The following is a 20,202-nucleotide window of genomic DNA, read 5'->3' as shown; positions in this document are numbered from 1 at the left end:
AATTTGCAATAATTGTTTCAGTGTGATTATATTTAAAGTGGTCAAATCTTGATTCATGTTATATGTATGATAATCATATTTATTGGTTGGTGTCCTGGTTTATTTATTTACTTTATAGATTTGTAAAATTTTATATATTAAAGAATACCATTTCATTATTAAAAGAAATCAAATTTTCAAAGCAAAGTAATAGAGAATTGCAAATGGTTAAAATGTAAATACAGTACGTTCACCAGAGTTCCTGTCAAATTTAGGAAATTTAATTTTATTCATTTTTTTCTATTAAATCATTTCTGTGTACATTAATGCAATCATGGAGTACAGAGTGGTGTTTTCATATACAATTGGAAATATTTTCATCAAACTGGTTAACATAGGCTTCATATCATTTTCTTAGTTATTGTGTTAAAATGTTTATATTCTACTTTTAGAAAGATTCACTTGTACCCTTGTAAGATAAACCATAGAGGTGATCCCACCCAATCACTCTCCCTCCACCAATCCACCACCCTCCCTCCTTCTCCTCCCTCCCCATATTCTTAGACTATAATTAGTTTCATAATAGGGCTGAGTACATTGGATACTTTTTCTTCCATTCTTGAGATACAGAAATTTAATTTTAAATGACCATTTAAGGATTTTCCATTGCCTTGCTCCTGTTATATACAGGAAAACATAACTCATTTTGATGAATGTATTTATATCCTTCAATTTACATGATGAGTTTTAATATGGGAAAAATAAAAAATAAAGTATACATTGATTTTCTTTCTTCCTGACATTCTCTTTTAATCACAGTTAACTTCATGGTTTAAAAATAATATGCTTCTGGCTCAGCACCTGTGGATCAAGCAGCTAAGGCTCCAGCCACAAATACCTGAGTTGGTGGGTTCGAATCCAGCCCAGGTCCATCAAACAACAATGATGGCTGCAACCAAAAAATAGCTGGGCATTCTGGCAGGTGCCTGTAGTCCCAGCTACTTGGGAGCTGGAGGCAAGAGAATTGCTTGAGCCCAGGAGTTGGAGGTTGCTGTGAGCTGTGATGCTATGGCACTCTATGCAGGGTGACAGCTTGAGTCTCTGTCTCAAAAAAAATAAATAAATAAATATGCTTCTGTAATTTCCCATTTTATGAAGTAAGACAGTTTGAAGTAGATAACAGGTATTTTAAGAATTAGTTTTTAACCATTATAGTTGTTGTTCATAAATTTGTATCATTGATACTGTGAGATTTCGTAGAGATTTATAGATTCTTGGCTTTTAAAACATTTCAAACTCTATTTTTTTCTTCTAAAAAATGCCTTATTTTATAAAAGTGCTATCAGAAACAAGTGCAGTGCAAGTAGGAAAAAGAAAGGAAAGTGAAATTAATGGCAGAATTAACTTAGTGAATATAATTTGAAAAACGAATAACCATATAATTGTCTTTTTTATTCTCTCTGCTCTCTTTACAAATTTTTCTCCAGTCTATCCCTCTCTCTGTCTGTGTCTTTTTCTCTTCCTTCTCCTCCTTTCTTTTTTTAATTTTAAATAAATATTTCTCTTTCTATCAGGAGAGCTAAACAAAGTACTTTATCAGTTATCAAAAAATGAAACCCCCTTTGTCATAAAGCTGTTGCTTAAATTTCAAGTGACCACTATGTGGAGAGCACCTCCACTTCAGCTTGTATTAGCTAGTCACTTCAAAGTGCCTCTCGGAAACCTGTCACAGGCGTCTGAAGTCTATACTGATCATGCCTACACATGAGGATTTCAAACCAATCAACTCACTGTGAATTCACTGGGACTGAGCCACAGCCTTCTAAATGTTTTTTGTTTTTGTTTTTTTTTTTAATTGTTGGGGATTCATTGAGGGTACAAAGAACCAGGTTACACTGATTGCTTGTGTCAGATAAAGACTCTCCCATAATAGTGTTCTGCCCCCAAAAGGTGTACCACCCCCCATAATGGCCCCACTCCTTCCCTCCTTCCCTTTCTCTGCTCTCCCCAGCCCCCACCCCCCACCATGTACTAGGTCATTAATTGCTCTCATATCAGAATCAAGTACATAGGATTCTTGTTTCTCCATTCTTGTGATGCTTTGCTAAGAATAATGTGTTGACTTCCATCCAGGTTAATACAAAAGATGTAAAATCTCTGTCTTTTTTAGTGGCTGAGTAGTATTCCATGGTATACATATACCACAGCTTGTTAATCCATTCCTGGGTTGGTGGGCATTTAGGCTGTTTCCACATTTTGGCAATTGTAAATTGAGCTATAATAAACAGTCTAGTGCAAGTGTCCTTATGGTAAAAGGATTTTTTTTTTCCTTCTGTGTAGATGCCCAGTAATGGGACTGCAGGATCAAATGGGAAGTCTAGTTTGAGTTCTTGAGGGTTCTCCATACTGCCTTCCAAAAATGTTGTACTAGTTTGCAGTCCCACCAGCAGTGAAAAATATGGCACACTTCATGAATTTGCATGATCAATTTGCATAGGGGCCATGTTAATCTTCTCTGTATCATTCCAATTTTAGTGTATTGCTGCCAAAGTGATACATACATACATTGTTATGTCATTGTTATTTTCTATTAATAAGGAATAGGAATTCCCAAGAGAACACTGAGTTGATATGATTGTTAGGCTTTTTAACTGGATAGCAAAATTATTTAACGCACTCATACTCCTTGCAAGGATGAGTTTAGCATAAATACCTATCTTGACATATATAAATCTTCAAATCACAATGAAAATTATAATCATTCTTTTGTTTTCACTGCTTTAAGTTCCTAGAGAAGTATAAAATACTTTCAGTTCAGTCCATACTGCCATTGTGTCTTCTTCGGTCTCTCCTTTCATTTCCCCTTGTCTTTTATCTGCCTCCTCCATAATCCAGTAGGAATTGCTTGATTGATTATATACTGTATGAAAAATTGAGAATTTATAATATTTTTAATTATTAAACCAGCTAATGCCCATAAAAAGTTCTTTGTATTTTCCTAGAACAATATGATACGTTCTATGATGGATGTTTTGTCGTTTATATCTTTAATGTTTATAAATAAAATTCACTTTCAAAGTAGATATCAGTGATTGAAAGCTGTGATATGAGTAGTTTCTTAAAGGGTTCAGTCAAGTTTAATTTTGCTTTGTGAAAGTGCTTAGCCCGCGAGTGACACTGTAATTCTCTAATTACCTAATCTTTAAGTTCATGTATATAATTTCCTCAATATTTATCATATACAGTGGTTGTCTTCTCCATATCTCCCCAATTCTTTACTTAATATTTCAGAAATGTTTGTGGGAGTGTGTATGGTAAAGGTTAATATTAATTACCTGTTCATTCTGTGTAGCCAGCTGCATGGAATAAATTTCAGTACACATTTAAGGCTTGGAACATAATGAATATATGAATGAAATTATATGTTTACTTGCAACCTTGATTCATATTGTAAATTAAAGCAATAGCCTTATTTATTTTGTTTTAACTAAAGGATTGGAGATCATTAAAATATATCACTTACTTTCCAAATGGACTATTTAAAAAAAATAGTTTCTAAAATAATATTTCAATATAGTTTAAAGAATGACTTGTGATATATTTCAAAATTTATATTAAGTTCATCCTCTAATCCCAGGTAAAAGATACATTCAATTAAAAAGTTTAAAACTAATGAAAATGTTTCGAACTTATCTTATCTGACCTTCCACCTACTGTACTGCTTCGTAAGCTAACTAAGGCCATATGTTATTTGTCTGAAAAAAATGAAATTTTATCATAAATGTGAAATCTCACAGGGTACCTACATGTTATCTTGAGCTTTGCGGGCTTAGAGTGGAGGAGTCAGGAGAAAGGGAAGGTGGCAAAGTTTTTCGTTTAAGAATGTACATTAATTGAACTTTGATCTTCATTATCTATTCCCCCAATTATCCTTTAACTTGGGCTACTGTGCACATCAGATATTTCCGAAGTGACAACCCAAAGCCTGTGCTTTCTGAACAGTATCAGTAGATTTCAAAACCCATCTTGGAATAGTGCTGGTCTGTGACAGATATTCTATTCTTGCTACTCTTAATGTGGCACTGAATTTCTCAAAAAAACTTTAAATTTACTCCACGATTATCTAATGCTCTGATATTTGGCACCCTCTGTATATATAACTGTCCGTGAAATTACGATGGTTTGAAATCACTATACCAAGTTACAGAAAGAAAAAAAAACAGAAAAGGAAAACTATTCATTATTTCTTAGCATGGCATATTTCAGGTATTTTTTTTGTAAACTTTAATTTGCCTCGTTTCTAGTTGGCTTATGCATTAGCAAATCCAGTCCGTATCCTCAAAAATGTGAGGCAAGATGAACAATATACAAAACACAGAGAACGTGAATATGGAAAATAGTTTTAAATTCATAGAAATATTATCCACTGTAAACTGCCTTTGGAACTAGGAAATATTTTTCCCTTATCTTCATAATTTAAAAACTATGTGGGTGTAATTGAAGATATCCTTTTTCTATGTTAGGTAACACAGATTTGATTAATAGAATCTTGCTGGATGCAGGCTTTACAAACGAACTCGTCCAAAATTACTGGAGTAAGCAGAAAAATATGTAAGTATTTGTTCTTATTAATAAAAATATATATCCTACATTTTAGTTTAGCTTCTCCCTGGGATATTTTTGGATAATGGACCTCATAAATTTAAAGTTTATTATTTATCTTTAATAATAAATTCTCAAGAAAACCATTTTATAAGAGTTGACAGCTTGAATTTTCAGATGTGGGGGTATTTCAATACTAACATCAACAATTACTCAGTTTTATACATATACACACGTCAGTGGGAATAAACAAAGTTAAACACAACATGCTGTGTGTTTCTGTGTTTGTGGGAAAATAGGATTTTTAGTGAATGTATAGTTGGCCTTCTAATAGCGCTATCATTTATCCAGTTAGGAAATTGCAAATCTGAGTATGATTCTTTTTAATAATCTCTTTTCCAATCACTAAATGCTAAATATTTTTTCTCACAATATTTTCCTCTCTTCTTCTTAATCATGGTCCTAATATTCCATTTCTAAGCAGTTACAACTGGCTTTTATGACCTTGGTGGTTTCCATTCCTCTACCCACAGCTTCCATTCTGTTCTCCATACCATTCATCCTTGGCAGAGTGTTCTGCAATTTGTTCTAATTTCAAGATATAGGTCAAGATTCCTACTATGCAATTCAAAATAATTTGTGAACTGACCATTCTAAAGAAACTTGAACTTGACTTCCTATTTCCCTCCTTTCCCCTTCTGCTTCTATTACACCAAACACCAGCCGTCTTCACCAGCTTTCCCTCATACATTTTGCTGTATGTGATGGCTTCCTGCTTCCTTCGTCATCCTGTCAACTTCTCTTCCATCTTCAAAATGCAGCTCGGTCACTATTTCCTATGAGATACCTTCCTTCAGCACCCTCCCTTAAGTACTTAGTTCCTAGATACTTCAATTATTAAAACATGTGCATCTATTGATCTATTTGCTTTGGCTTTCTTTAAGAATTTCTTTTATTTCATTCTGTATTACCAACACCTAACTTAATATTTTAGAGTTAAGTTTAACGAAACATTTCTTTCTTTTATCTTCTATTCCAGCAAAGGAGTAAAAGCAAGGTTTGTTGTGACTGATGGTGGGATTACCAGAGTTTATCCTAAAGAGTGAGTTCAAATAACATCTGTAAAAATAACTGTAGTACACAACCATGCCAAGGATCTTTATATTACTGTACAAATAAGCCATTCTTCAGAGAAATGGATCATTGTTGATTGATTAAAGGAGTCATTGCTTAAAGTATTTGTATGACTAAAATATCCCACTTCTCTGAAAATTATAGAAGTCTTCAATTTACTACAAAATTCAAGAAGTGTTTAATGAGATTGTTGTCTTTGTAAACACAAGCTGTATTAATGTAGTGATTATAGCCTAGTGGCAATATGTGTTGCACAACATTATTCTTTGATGCGTCTTATCTCCGTGTGTGAAGCAGGCTGAGCAGACGACACCAGGCTTACTAATATTAATTGATCTATTAATTTACTTGTCCATATACTTGACTAGTCAACAGCAGAGTAAAACTAGAAGTCAACTTTTTCTGACTCTTAATATAATGCTATGTTGATACATTTCTTAGTAGTGCGTATCAGTTACACTGTCAATTACCACTGGCTTCCTCAGACATACCTGAGATGTAGAGCTATAATGCCTACCATGTGGACAAAGAGAAAAATAGGTTATCAGGTAGATTAAAGAATACAAATGATGAGCTCTTTCCTCCGTAGAGCTGGAGAAAATTGGCAAGAAAACCCAGAGACGTATGAGGACAGCTTCTATAAAAGGAGCCTAGATAATGATAACTATGTTTTCACTGCTCCCTACTTTAACAGTAAGTATTGCTTTGGAATTCAGCTTTATTCAAAATAAATTATTGCTACTATCTGCTGTCCGCCAAATCCCTATATTTTATATTAACTGCTCAGAATAGTTGTTATCAAGAGTAAAGTATACATAAGGCATTAGAAAAATGGAAAAGAAACATCCATTAGTTGAAGAGGTAAAATGCATATGTAGCCCGCAGACATCCAATAATTTAGAGATAGTGTTATCTAGCAGGCACGTACAATAAATAGAAGCACATGTGGATAATCCCTCATCGTACAACTGAAAACATATGAATAATGTTTATTGGATTAGAGTGAAGTAAATTCATTAATTATATTTTATCACCCTTAATTGTATAATCTGTATGATATTTGTAAACATTAATATCTCACCTTTAAAAATATTTAATTGGTTATTTCCCAGATATTTCTAATTTAATCTTTTGGGATTGTTGAGCATAGGTATTATTTACACCTCTTTTTACTAATGAGAAAACTGAAGTTCAGAGAATTTTAGACTTTTTTCAGGGACATATATATCTTAGAACAAACAAAGTCAATTTTATAATGTAAGATTAATCTTTCTATTTTAATTCAGCAGCCTCTTCAGTGTTTTAGCAAATGTTCTGAAGTAGAGATTTGGCACATATTCATAATAATGCACTCGTAGATACAGCAAACTAATGTTCCTAAATCAATTAATACAAACCAATTCTTGGACATTCCAGTTAGCCTGTTATATACATAAAGGAAGAAGAGAGGAAGGAGAGAACACACCTCTTTACAGTTTATAAATGTGGCAATCTTTAAGCAAAACGCATCTGTATCTATTGTAAGAAATTCAATAGTATTATTTGATTTATCCAGATAGGTTTTTTTCCCATTTCTTATAGAAAGTGGACCTGGTGCCTATGAATCTGGCATTATGGTAAGCAAAGCTGTAGAAATATATATCCAAGGGAAACTTCTTAAACCTGCAGGTAAGCATATATATTATACACATAAACATAACCAAAATTAAATGTGACCTCACATTTGTTTTATACAGGTAATGTGTATCAGGAAGATCGTCAGAAAGCCTCAAACAAAATAAAATCAAAGACAAGCAAATTAAGTACAATTAGTAATCTATGGTATTGGAGAACAAAATTAATACTATATAGAGTGGGGGAATTTTTTAAAGAGTGGGTATTTTATTCAATGCTGACACAAATTTATGGAATCAATTTAGTGTGCTATATCAAAATTTTAAATGGTGGATAGATACCACAGTCCCACTGTGGAATTCTCTGCTACTTTCAAACACGTACAAAATGGCCAAGGATATGCATACTCATAATAGTTAAATATGAGAAGTTAAGTTTCCTTCATTGGAGGAAAAGAAAAACTATGGCATATCCATAGTTGAGACTACTGTATGTTGTTGTAAAAGAATTAGATGGATATCTATTAAAATCTTTTGGTAAAATGTATAGAAAAATAATCTTTTGGTAAAATAATCAACACCCAAAACATAATAATGAAAATGGGCTGGAGTGGGTAAAAATAATAAAGTAACTCTAGTGGCTTGTTTTGTTGTATATTTCAGTATGATTTGAAGTTTGAAGAAAGCATATATTAGAGGGGCCGGATGGACAAAGTAGAGAGATTGCCTTTCTGCCCTGAGGGCAGTTTCCCTATCAGCGGTTCTGCTCCAGGGACTCCCTCTCATTCACTCCCTAACTCATTCATCTGTCCTTCATTCACACAGTTGCTCATTCATCACCCTGTCTCCTCCTCGCTCACCTGCCCACTCATCCATTCATTTACTCACTCTTTCAGCAAGTGTTTCTGACGTGCCTACAGCACGCACTGGTGAAGTGCGGGAAGCCTCTTAAAATTTGCCACTTGAATACTTCATGTTTTATTTTAGGTTGCAGCTATTGGATAAACTAGTGAATAGGTTGTAGCTATTGGATAAACTATTTAGTGAATATGAATTTCAGTTTTTGTAATAGCTTTACTTCTTACTGAAGACCACAGAAAAACATCATAAAATAAATACTATATTCAATCTAACATTTATTTGCTATTGAATTAATTACCTGAACTATCATATAGCAAATATTGTCTTGTATCCAATTATGCCTTTAAATTAATTCAGATTTTTTTTTTCAGTTGTTGGAATTAAAATTGATGTAAATTCCTGGATAGAGAATTTCACCAAAACCACAACCAGGGATCCGGTAAGATAGGTTTTTAAAAATTCTTACACTACACTTAATACTCTCAAAATTCAATAAGAAAAAAAAAAAGATCTTTATAGTGACAAAATAATTCCTCAGTGATACTACATTAAAGAATTATTAATTATTGTTATTTTCAAAGTTTTTTGATTAGTCAATAAATAATAAAAATAAAAATTATTTCAAGGTTAATAGTATAAAATGCTAGTTTGGATATCTATAGATTGAAATTGTTCATTTTAAGTTGGGATGGGCTATATTATTTAATTTTATTTTTATGTTAGACAAATTATTTGAAAAGAATTTTTTTTAATTTCAAAATATTATGTGGGTACATACATTTTTTTTTTGTCATATAGATTGTTTTTGTAATGCTTGATTCCTGACTAAGGGTGTGCCCATTGCCCAAATAGTGTTCATTATAATGAACTGGGTTCATTGCACACAGTCAGTACATTTTTGTCCTTCCCTTCTCCCCTATTCTCCACTGCTTGGTTTCCACTGAGTTTTACTTCCCTCTGCGCACATGTGTCCTCATCAGTTAGTTACAATTAATTAGTGAGTACATGTAGCATTTGTTTACTTCACTTTCGAGAATAGTCTCTAGTTCCTTCCAAATTGCAGCAAAGGGAATTAATTCATCCTTTTCTATGGCTGAGTAGTACTCCATGGTACACATATACCACATTTTAAAAATTTACTCATGAATTGATAGGCACTTGGGTTGATTCCACATCTTTGCAATAGTGAATTGTGCTGCAATAAACATTTGAGTGCAGGTTGTCTTTTGAATAGAAAGACCTGTTTTCCTTTGGTTAAATACCCAGGAATGGGATTGCTACATTAAATACTAGATCTATTTTTAGCTCTTTGAGGACCCTCCATTCTATTTTCATAGAGGGTGAACTAATTTGTAGTCCCACCAACAGTGTGTAAGTGTCCTTTCTCTCTGCATCCATGCCAGCATCTATTATTTTTGGACTTTTTAAGATAAACCATTCTAATAGGAAATAGGTGATATCTCATTGTATTTTTAATTTGCATTTCCCTGGTAATGAGTGACATTGAACATTTTTTCGTGTGCATATTGATCATTTGTCTGTCTCCTTTTTTAAAAGCTTCTGTCCACCTTTTAATGGGATTGACTTTTTTCTTACTCATTTGCTTAGGTTCTTTATAGATTATTATTATTAGTCCTTCATCAGATTTACAGCTTGCAAATACCTTCTGTCATTCAAGAAGTTGTCTGTCTGCTCTATGGATTGTTTCCTTATCTTTGCAGAAGCTTTTTAATTTAATCAAGACCTATTTATTTATTTATTTATTCATTTATCTTTGTTGTTGTTGTGATTGCCTTAGTGGTCTTATTCAAAAAATATTCTCTAGGCTTGGATCTAGAAGGTTTTTTCCATATTTTCCTCTAGAATTGTTATGACTTTTTGCCAGACACTTAAGTCTTTTAATTTTTGTGAGTAGTGTCCTGTTTTATTCTTCTGCTATCCAGTTTTCTCAGCACCATTTATTAAATTCTTTTCCCCAGTGTACATGTATATTGTTTTTTTGTCAAAGATCAGTTGGTTGTATGTGGATGGTGTTAAATCTGGATCCTCTGTTCTGCTTCCTTGGTCTGTGACTCTATTTTATACCAATACCAACCATATGGTTTTGGTTTCTTTAGCTTTGTAATGTAGTTTATGTCAGGTAACGTGATGCCTCCACATTCGTTCTTTAAACTTAAGTTTGCTTTGGCTACCTGGGCTCTTGTCTGGTTCCAAATGAAGAATAGAATTATTTTTTCTAAATCTGTGAATTATGATGTTTACATTTGGATGGGGAATGCATTGAATTTGTAAAGCATTTTGGGTAGTTTGGACCTTTTAGTAACATTGATTCTATCTATCCATGAGCATATGTTTTTCCACTTGTTTATTTCCTCTGCAATTTCTTTCCTCAGTATTTCATAGTTCTTATTATAAGGATCTTTCCCCCTTTCTTTGTAGCTATTGTGAACAGTATTGAGTTACTGATGTGACTCTTAGCTTGACTGGCAGATATACTACTGAGTTATGTACAGTGCTTTTGTGGCCTACAGCATCACCAAATTTATCTGTCAGTTCCAGGAGCCTCTTAGCAGAGTCTTTGGGGTTTTCTGGATACAAGACCATGTCATTAGTGAGGACAAACAGTTTGACCTCCTCTTTTCCAATTTGTATACCTTTTATTTATTTCTCTTGCCTGATTGCTCTAGCTCTCAGCACTGTGTTGAATAGAACTGCTGACAGTGGGCACCTCTTGTCTCATTCCAGTTCATACAGCAAATGATGTTGGCTATTGGTTTGTTAAATATGGCTTTTATAAATTAGAGATATGTTTCTTCTATACCTAGTTTGTTGAGGGTTTTACACAAAAGGGTGATGATATTGCCAAATGCTTTTTCTCCATCTATTGAAATGATCATATTGTCTTTGTCTTTGCTTCTGCTTATGTGGTGAATCATATATTGATTTTCACGTGTTGAATCATCCATGCATTCCTGGGATTAAGCATGCTTAGTCATAGTGAACTATTTGTTTGATGTGTGGCTGAATTTGGTTTGCTAGAATTTTATTGAGGACTTTTGCATCTATATTCATAAGAGATATTGGTTTATGGTTTTCTTTTCTTGTTATGGCTTTCCTGGTTTTGTATCATTATGATACTGGCTTCATAGAAGGAGTTGGGGAGGATTCCCTTTTTCTCCACAGTTTGGAATAATTTGTGTGGTGTGGGTACCAGTTCTTTGTGGAATTTGGCTATGAATATATCTTGTCTGGGGCTTTTTTGATGATGTATTTGGAAGATTTATTACTTCTTGGACTTCGTTGTTCATTATGGGTTTGTTCAGAAATTCTATTTATTTATGATTGTGTCTTGGGATGTATGTATTTCCAGAATTTTTTTCATTTTTTTCTACCTTTTCCAGTTTATATGTGTGGAGATTTTCATAGTATTCATGGATGATGTTTTGTATTTCACTGGTATCAGTTATAATCTCTCCTCTTCCATTCCTAATATAGGTAAATGTTCAAAATCGAAAAACCACTTGCTACATTAACTAGAAATATGAGGAAGGATCAAAAATATTCGGAAATTTTAACTGTAACATGGTAATAATTAGTGTAATTAAAATCCAACTTTAAAAAAAATGTTTGGTGATAATTCCATTTCTGTGTTTCAGTGTGTTGGTCCAGTTTGTGACTGCAAAAGAAATAGCGATGTAAGAAACTCTGCATTTCTTTTAAGTATAATATTTTCTTTTGTGTTCATGCTAAGACTCTAATGATTAAAAAGATACAGGTATTTTTAAACAAATGTTAAAAAAATTGAAATATGATCTAATCAATAGATATGAATTTGAATTTATATGCTTTTAATTCCTAACTTTCAATGCTTCTAGCTTAAAAAATCTTCATATATCATAAGAAGGTAAAAAATAGTGTAAATATGGCTGGCATTCTCTTTAGTGTCAATTATTTTGATTTTTTGGTACATATTTATCTTTAGCCACATTTCTAAATAGAAGGTTTCTAACCACAGCATTCTTATTGATTATCAATGCAATCTTCCTAATCTTTGGTTTTTTCTCTAAATTTGTTCACACTGAATTTATAGTGACAGGAAAAATTTTTGAACTAAACCCTGAAGTTATATTATTTATTGTAAGGTTCTCATTTTTTGAGTTTTAGATAGTTTCATATTACTTCCATTTCTGTTTGAGAAATTGGAAAAGGAAATGTGAACTTTGTTTAAAAGTTGAAGATGCTCTAAAATGATAGTGGATAAATTATTACTAAAATGGAATAAGAATGATGAGTTATGCTATTTTCTTCCAGTCCTTTTATGTGTATCTGTATATTTTCAAGGGATGCAAGAGTTTTATGTTATCTCTATTACTCCTACCTCTGTGAAATTATAAGCCAATAATTTTAATTACTTTTATAGCTTCTCTATTTCACATGGACTATCTAGCAGCTGTTTTTGGAGGCAAGGATTTTGCAGGTCACCTCCACATTGGGAAAATGCAGTGTATTATGACTCCTACTTGGAAAATTAGGTTTTTGTTTGGGATTTATTTCATTCATCAGAAATTATTTTATTGATTTTTATACATTAAAACATGTTTTAATCTGGGTGGGAACTTATGCTATATTTCAGGGTGACTACAATTTTTTTTCTCAGCCAGAGTTTTTTTTGTTTGTTTTATATTTTGCTTTTAATTCTAATTATATGCAACCAAATATTTCTAATGTAAAAATATAACATAGTGATAGTCTTATGTTCCTTGAGGGGTTTTTTGGGAGGGGGGGAAGTAGAGAATTTTTTTCTTTTGTTGTTTTTTGTTTGTGCAGCATGGCTACTAATATGATATATTTGAAGATATCTTTTTGTGTCAAAATCTTAAGATGTGTTGAAAATAATAAAATACCTTTTCATTATTAGATATCTTGTTCTGTCCGATCTGACTTCCTGAGTCATTTAGATGACCTGGAAGTGATAAAAAGAATGTTTCTGATTTGTTCCTAAGGTATATTCAGGCTGAATCGATGGTCTCTATTTGATGGTTGGTGGTGGCTTATCAAGCCTGGCAGTTTGATATAAATATATGCATGTCTCTTAATTTATTTCATCAGAATCTCCTGACCATATATGTTGAATATATAGACATTTAAATTTTTCTCCTATTTTTGTCATTCTAATTATCTACATATAATGGAGTAATGATAATACAACCTCTTAACCTTCCTAAAAATGGGTGAACTGTTTATTTTATTTTGCTAGGTAATGGATTGTGTAATTCTAGATGATGGTGGATTTCTTTTAATGGCAAATCACGATGATTATACTAATCAGGTATGTACCTAAAGAGAGAGAGAAGTAAGCTATCCAAAGTGTGTTTCCCTGATCAACATTACAAAGCCCCTTTTAATATTAAAGAAATTGATGAGTTGTTTTGTCATAAAGTAAATTTTAAAATGGTTAAGATCATGTAAGCCATTAAGAAACGCATGCTAAATATAGCTTTTATTTATATTTTTTAGTTGATTTTACCTTTTGGCACTAACAGTTACCATCGAGACATATGGTTAAGGATTTTAACATGTTATAAACTTATTTTTAATATTTTTACAATTTAGAAATTTTTCACCTAAATATTTGTCAGTTGATGATGTCTAATTTAATACATGGTTAGTTAACTTCTGTGGTTTCTAGTGCCAAATTGGCAAATAAGCAGCACATAGGCTATTTGATTCACCCAAGGTTTTAAACAAATTTGAAGTATATGCCAACTAATTTCATTTCTGAAACTACATTTTGGCTTCTCTTCCTAAAAAAATAAAATATCTCTCAACACTGGCCTATTTTTCTGTATGACGATGTTTACAGACTGGAGCTGATTAGCTCATGATTGCTCCTTAAAATGGGACTTACTCCAGTTCACAGCCCTTGCAAGTTTCTTTTCTCTTTCTAGTCCATTACACTCTTATTTGTGGTACTTTTCACTTTCCCAGGAGGCATTTGTTGTTTTTTGTTTTTTATTGCATATATTTAAGGTACACAACAAGATACTTTGATATACATAATTAAAGGATTGCTATAGTCAGGCCAATCATCTTGCAGTAACCTTTTTGGGTGGTAAGAACACCTAAAATCTACTCTCAGCAAATTTCTAGAGTGTAGTATTTTTAACTGTAGCCCTCTCTCATACATTACATCTCTAAAGTTATTCGTCCTCCATAACTGCAGCTTTGTATTCTGTGACCCACATCTCCTCTTTCTCTACTCTCCACCCTCTGTTATGCCCCTCCAGGAGGCATCTGATTCTGCCCTAATGCTTAGTGATCTAGGCCCATTTCTTCCCCCAAACAGAATATCATACAGAGCCACTGAGCAATGCGAACACCTGCTCTCACAGTGCCATATACAGGATGCTTGTTTGCTTTTGTTTTAAGCTTCTGACTTTAGTTCATAGTTTATTCATATTAATTCTCTTTACTCTCTCTACCCAAGATGCAGGTGTTCATTTTTACACAAATATGAAACATCATTTTGTTATTTTATTTACCAGATTGGAAGATTTTTTGGAGAGATTGATCCAAGCTTGATGCGATACCTGGTGAATGTATCAGTTTATGCTTTTAACAAATCTTATGACTATCAGTCAGTATGTGAGCCCGGGGCTGCCCCAAAACAAGGAGCAGGACATCGCTCAGCATATGTGGTCAGTAAAATACCCACCATCAAATCCATTCCTCCCAGTGGGATACTCAAGTATAGACTAATGTAATGACTTTTCATTATATTTCATAGCCATCAATAACAGACATATTACAGATTGGCTGGTGGGCTACTGCTGCTGCCTGGTAAGTGAAAATTTTAATTTTATTGCTGATGAAAGAAAAGTTCTATGAAATAGCAAAGCATTTGATAAAAGTATGGTTTAAGGGACATGTTACTTGTTAGGGAAATTACTTTCTTCCATTCTCTATAGCACATATTGGTCATTATAGCATTATTAAATTTTTTCATATGAGAACGGTGTTATACTCATGCAAACGTCATCATCTTTAGAGGCCTCTTGTTACTATGGATCTCATAACTCTTTTCATTTATACTTGTTTCTTTATACTATGTTACTTTCTCATCTTTTAGGTGTATTGACCTATAAAATTTACCACTTATTCTCTTTAGTATCCAAATTGGATGTCTCCATTGATCAAACTCGTGGGGCATGATGACTTAACTTTCTACTCTTTACAGTTAGAATAAGGCCTGGCATAGTTTTAAAGGCATCATGTTGTTGACATGGATCTAATTCTTTCTTTTATTGCTTCCATCCTCCATACTTTCCTAATCCCCCACCTGTGCCCTACCATCCTATGAAAATAAGACATTTAGATGGTTGAGTGAGGCACTGCGGAGAGTCTGGAAGATCAGATTTCTCACTGTTTTCTTCTGGTCAGCCTGGGAACTAAACCTCCTATACATCTAAAATCCATTATCTCCTTCTGTCCCTCCTTGTCTTCTGTCCTGCCTATCCTTCTATTTTTTTTTTTTTTTTTTGGTATCATCATTCTACTGTATTGTTCCTGTAGATCAATCTGTTATAGATTAGATTTCTTATAGATTAATCTGTAATATTCATTTGATATTGAAGTTTTCCCAGCTAAAATCACATGATGATATCATTTTATTAAAGTAGAATGATTTAGATTTTTGAATTTTTCAAATTTATTTTTAGATTTTAAATACAGGATTTTAAAAATTCTTTCTTTTCCTCAAAAATACTATTTTCTGATGTAATGATGACATTTTTACTTTGATTTGAATAGTGTTTCTAAATCCCAGAGTGATCTTGAAAAATTCTTATCTTTTTTTGTAATTTATGGCCAAAATATCCCTCCCCTCTACATTTTTTTAGCTAAATTTCTAGACTATTCTGTGTTATTTGGTTCAATTGTCATTTACTATAATACCAAAATATGTGATATCTCTATATATCATGTGTATATTTTATTTCATGAATGTCATATTTATGAATTTATTCTATATCATAAAGCAAATAGTTCACCAGTCCAGTCCTGTGGCATAAACAGGGTCATATTTGTTTGGTTTTGGTGGAAAAATAACCCTCAAAACAAAGTTTAAAAACTAAAATGAAGGAAAAAATCATGAACCTAAAAGCCTATTCCCTGCAATAGTGACTCCCCCTGTTCCAGTTAACACTCTGCACCATCACATGGTGTATTGGGCCTCTTCACACCTCTGTCTTCCTCCCTTGGTCCTGAACGTGACCTGAACACGCTGACTTCATGACATTTTATAGACTAAAAAATGTTATCCATACTTGACCACCTCCCTACATTGACCACCTACTTAAGCTGACCTAATTTTCATAGACCAGCCATGCACCACACATATGTATAAGTACAGTAGGCCTAATTCCTTACGTTGACCACCTTTATATGTTGACCAGTTTGTCTCTTGGGTGGATGGTCAACTTACAGAGATTCTACTGTAATTAAAAAAAAATACTTATAAATGCTCTTCAACTTTCCATAAACAAACTCTCAATTTTTTCCAAACAGATGAAAAGTAAATATGATTTTATGTAAATGCATATGTATATGTACAGAGACAAAACTACTTGGGATTTTTCTTGATTATTATAATTTATTCATTTTTTAAAAAATTCAGGTCTATCCTACAGCAGCTTCTCTTGAGTTTGACCTTTCCAAGACTCCTTGAAGCAGGTATGTAAATGCTCAGATATTGTCATTGTCACCATAACAATTAAAATTTTCTTTTTGAATATGCTGTGTTTAATAAACTCAGAGAAAGAGGAAAGAGAGATCAGACATCTCACACTTATGTGGGTTGAAATTCTTTTGGTCAAAATCTTTCCTAATGTTTTAGAAACTTTCCTTGGTCACATTGACCTCTACTTTGAAACTGTTACGTATTTGAATTAATTTATTCTGTGGATATTTATCAGGCCCCTAGAAGAGTCTGCCATGATATTACACAACAGTAAATACGCCAATCAAGGCATTTGGCATTACACATTTATTTTGCTCCATAAGAAGGGAAGATTTGGGGCCACTGGCTACAGTGTCTGCTCGTGATGGTAATCATTGTTTTAACTCCCCACAGTCGAGATGGAAGATGATGACTTTACAACCTCCCTGTCAAAACAGAGCTGTATTACTGAACAGACTCAATATTTCTTTGATAATGATAGTAAATCATTCAGTGGTGTGTTAGACTGTGGAAACTGTTCCAGGTAATTTCTTTTTTATTTCGGGAGTAGTTCTATTTCACTAAGAAATTGTATTCACTTTTATAATTATTATAGAAAATTATGGAAATTGTAGCTGGACTCAAAGATAGGAATTACTCCTTTGAGTTGAAATGTCAAAGGTCTTCAGTTTTTCTCTAGGCTTTTAAAACTTACAATGTTTAAAATTAATTCTAACTTTGATGACTTGTAAATCCTTCTGTGATAATTATTACATGATCAAGATAATTGCTTTCGCTTTTAGGCAGAATATAGAGAAATATGACATTTTAATATATTTTTCATCTAAAAGAGTCTACATTAAAAACTTTGTAGTATTAAATTTTATGATTATTAAGATTAATTATATTACTAAATTCTAAGTCATTAGAGCCAAATATGATTTCTACTTAAGTATGGTAACTAAGTAAGTTTTGAAAAAGGTATTTGGGGGATTATTTGTTTTTACTTCTAGTTTTTTCTGGCATGAAGAACGTTATCTTTAATCTGAACTGAAAGAACTGTGAGAAAATACCATTTTCCAAGCTCATGTTCAGTGTTAGTGAGTACCCATCAAACATCTTGAAAAATTTGGGAAGAGTTGGAGAATTTAATTTAGTTATGAGGAGATGAAGGAGAAAGGCAAGTTGGAGATTTTTGATGTTTTGAGAAGAAAGTGATGAACTGTACCCCAGGACCCCTGAGAACAAAGTAACAAGTCACAGCTTACAAAGCACAGTGTTGGGACACTGTTTTTAGAGCCAGAAGGCAGGTTATTGTAGAAGAGATGTTAACATAGAGGAGAGGAATAGGAGGAGGTAGGGTAATCTGAGATTGTGAAAATGGGGGCACAGTGGGTTACTAGGGCCTTCAGAGAAGTGGTCTAAGGGTTTAAAACTTTTTTTCAAGAACAGCTAAACTGAAGTAACCATGAAGGTTTAACAGCCACAGATAGTCTGTTTTATGACTTGCTGCAGCAAGCCTCTGTCCAACGTGGAGGTAGAGGGTTTGAAAAGGAAGAGACATGGGAGGCGTCAGGCATGCCCTAGGGAAAGCGGGCCACCTTATTAGAGAGCAGCATAGCAGGTGTCTGTAGACTTCAGGAAATGTTTAGTGGATACAGCAGAAAGTTAACAATTCTTTGGCCTTGTAATAATTGGCCTCCAGTAATACCAATGTGTGTTCAAAGAACTAAGTTAATCGTAAAATAAAAGTATAATCAAGCTATTAAACTAAACGATAGTTGCCTAGATTTGTATAAAGCAGAAAGAAAATAAGAAAACGGAATCTCACTTCTTTGAAAAATATATAATCGTAAACAAATTACTTTTCAGTGATACATTTACATTTTCATGTTGTTTGCTAAACAAATGTACTTTTTAGTGATACATTTACATTTTCAAAGTTGTTTGCTTATGGTGTGACCATAACAGAGGAGGGGATCTAGAACCCTAAAATCTGTCTACATTCATGCTGTCCAGTGTATTAGTTACAGCCACAAGTGGCTGTTTAAATTAATTAAAATTAAAATTTGGGGTACCAGTCACGCGTGTCCCATCTCGAGGGCTATGTAGCCTCCTGTGGCTGGTGTTTGACACAGTGGACAGAGCAGTAAGCATTTTCATTTTCACAGAAAGTTTGTTGACCAGCACTGATTGGGGTTTTGCCCTTAGGTAGGGCAAGAGGCATGGCCATATTTTTTGTCCTCCTTGTTTTCTTATCAGTGAAATAAACAACTTTGACATATTGTGGTGACAAATACCACAGTTTTTTAAATGTGTAAAATGAAACTACTTTTCTTCAAGTTTCAACAACTAAGTGGTACCTTGTTTGCACTGAGGATTAAAGCTTTTAAAAGATAACACTTAGAATATTGCAAAGAACTCCCATTGCAATGTTTTAGTACTCATTTGAGATAAAGTTCATGCTAATAAATAAAAACATGTTAATCTTTTTTCCCTAAAATCATATTTACTGTTGTGATGGTTTGTATTTCAATATGTCATATTTTATCTTTTCTTTTAATATGTAAGAATCCTTGAAAGGTTTCCATTCTTTTTTTAAGAGACGTTCTTCATTTTTTCTGCTATTGTTTGTTATGCAGAATCTTTCATGTAGAAAAGATTATGAACACCAACTTAGTATTCATAATAGTTGAAAGCAAAGGGACTTGTACCTGTGACACACGACTGCTCATACAAGCGGAGCAGACTTGTATCCTTTCACGGCAGAAGTGTTGGGAGCGAAAGTCATGGGAAAGTGCTGCCTTTTGAACCTTGGTACATTGATTATGCTCGTGAAGGGAAAAATGTTAGAATGCCCTGCTCGCCTCACAGAGGCAGAATGGATTCTTCACCCTCAGTTGGGTTTGGATGTGAAGACTGATTACACTACACAGGCACCAGTAAAAGGGGAATTCACAATTTGATTCCTTAAATCTTGAAGTACTTAAATTGGGTTGAGCAGGAGTCATGGTAAAGCTATCTCTTACTTGCTTGGGGAAATAAATATATTGCATTGTACTGTATTATATTTATTGTGTGAAAAAAAAAAAAAGAAGGAACTTCATATTCCTTAACAAGCCTCTTTAGCTGACGGTCCAAATCCTTGTGATATGGTTAAGCAACCCAGATACAGAAAAGGGCCTGACGTCTGCTTTGATAACAATGTCTTGGTAAGACCAAACTTTTGCTATAAAGTAATGATCATGGACACAGGAATTTAAGACTACAGACTGCAATTTTAACTCCAACATAATG

At 33.3% G+C, this 20,202-nt stretch overlaps 1 protein-coding gene and 1 non-coding gene across 3 annotated transcripts in view; one reads left to right on the top strand and one right to left on the bottom strand.

The window, feature by feature from the left end:
- Positions 1 to 20,202, top strand: part of CACNA2D1 (calcium voltage-gated channel auxiliary subunit alpha2delta 1) — a 502,006-nt gene that overhangs the window by 466,245 nt on the left and 15,559 nt on the right. For both annotated transcript variants that reach the window (XM_003782628.2, XM_012811373.2), the window contains 13 exons: positions 4,503 to 4,590; positions 5,621 to 5,683; positions 6,305 to 6,408; positions 7,297 to 7,383; positions 8,561 to 8,628; positions 11,846 to 11,884; positions 13,447 to 13,518; positions 14,735 to 14,887; positions 14,977 to 15,029; positions 16,864 to 16,919; positions 17,320 to 17,449; positions 19,548 to 19,657; positions 20,035 to 20,117. In XM_003782628.2, the coding sequence (XP_003782676.1) occupies positions 4,503 to 4,590; positions 5,621 to 5,683; positions 6,305 to 6,408; positions 7,297 to 7,383; positions 8,561 to 8,628; positions 11,846 to 11,884; positions 13,447 to 13,518; positions 14,735 to 14,887; positions 14,977 to 15,029; positions 16,864 to 16,919; positions 17,320 to 17,449; positions 19,548 to 19,657; positions 20,035 to 20,117 (1,106 nt within the window). The remainder of the gene's footprint in view (positions 1 to 4,502; positions 4,591 to 5,620; positions 5,684 to 6,304; positions 6,409 to 7,296; positions 7,384 to 8,560; positions 8,629 to 11,845; positions 11,885 to 13,446; positions 13,519 to 14,734; positions 14,888 to 14,976; positions 15,030 to 16,863; positions 16,920 to 17,319; positions 17,450 to 19,547; positions 19,658 to 20,034; positions 20,118 to 20,202) is intronic.
- Positions 2,432 to 2,537, bottom strand: LOC111722103. The gene has a single exon (XR_002771043.1). It is a non-coding gene; the product is annotated as a U6 spliceosomal RNA (small nuclear RNA).

Source organism: Otolemur garnettii, unplaced genomic scaffold (genome assembly GCF_000181295.1).
Source record: "Otolemur garnettii isolate 467f Iridium unplaced genomic scaffold, OtoGar3 scaffold00005, whole genome shotgun sequence".
NCBI lineage: Eukaryota > Metazoa > Chordata > Mammalia > Primates > Galagidae > Otolemur > Otolemur garnettii.
This window is presented reverse-complemented; position numbering and strand designations above follow the sequence as displayed.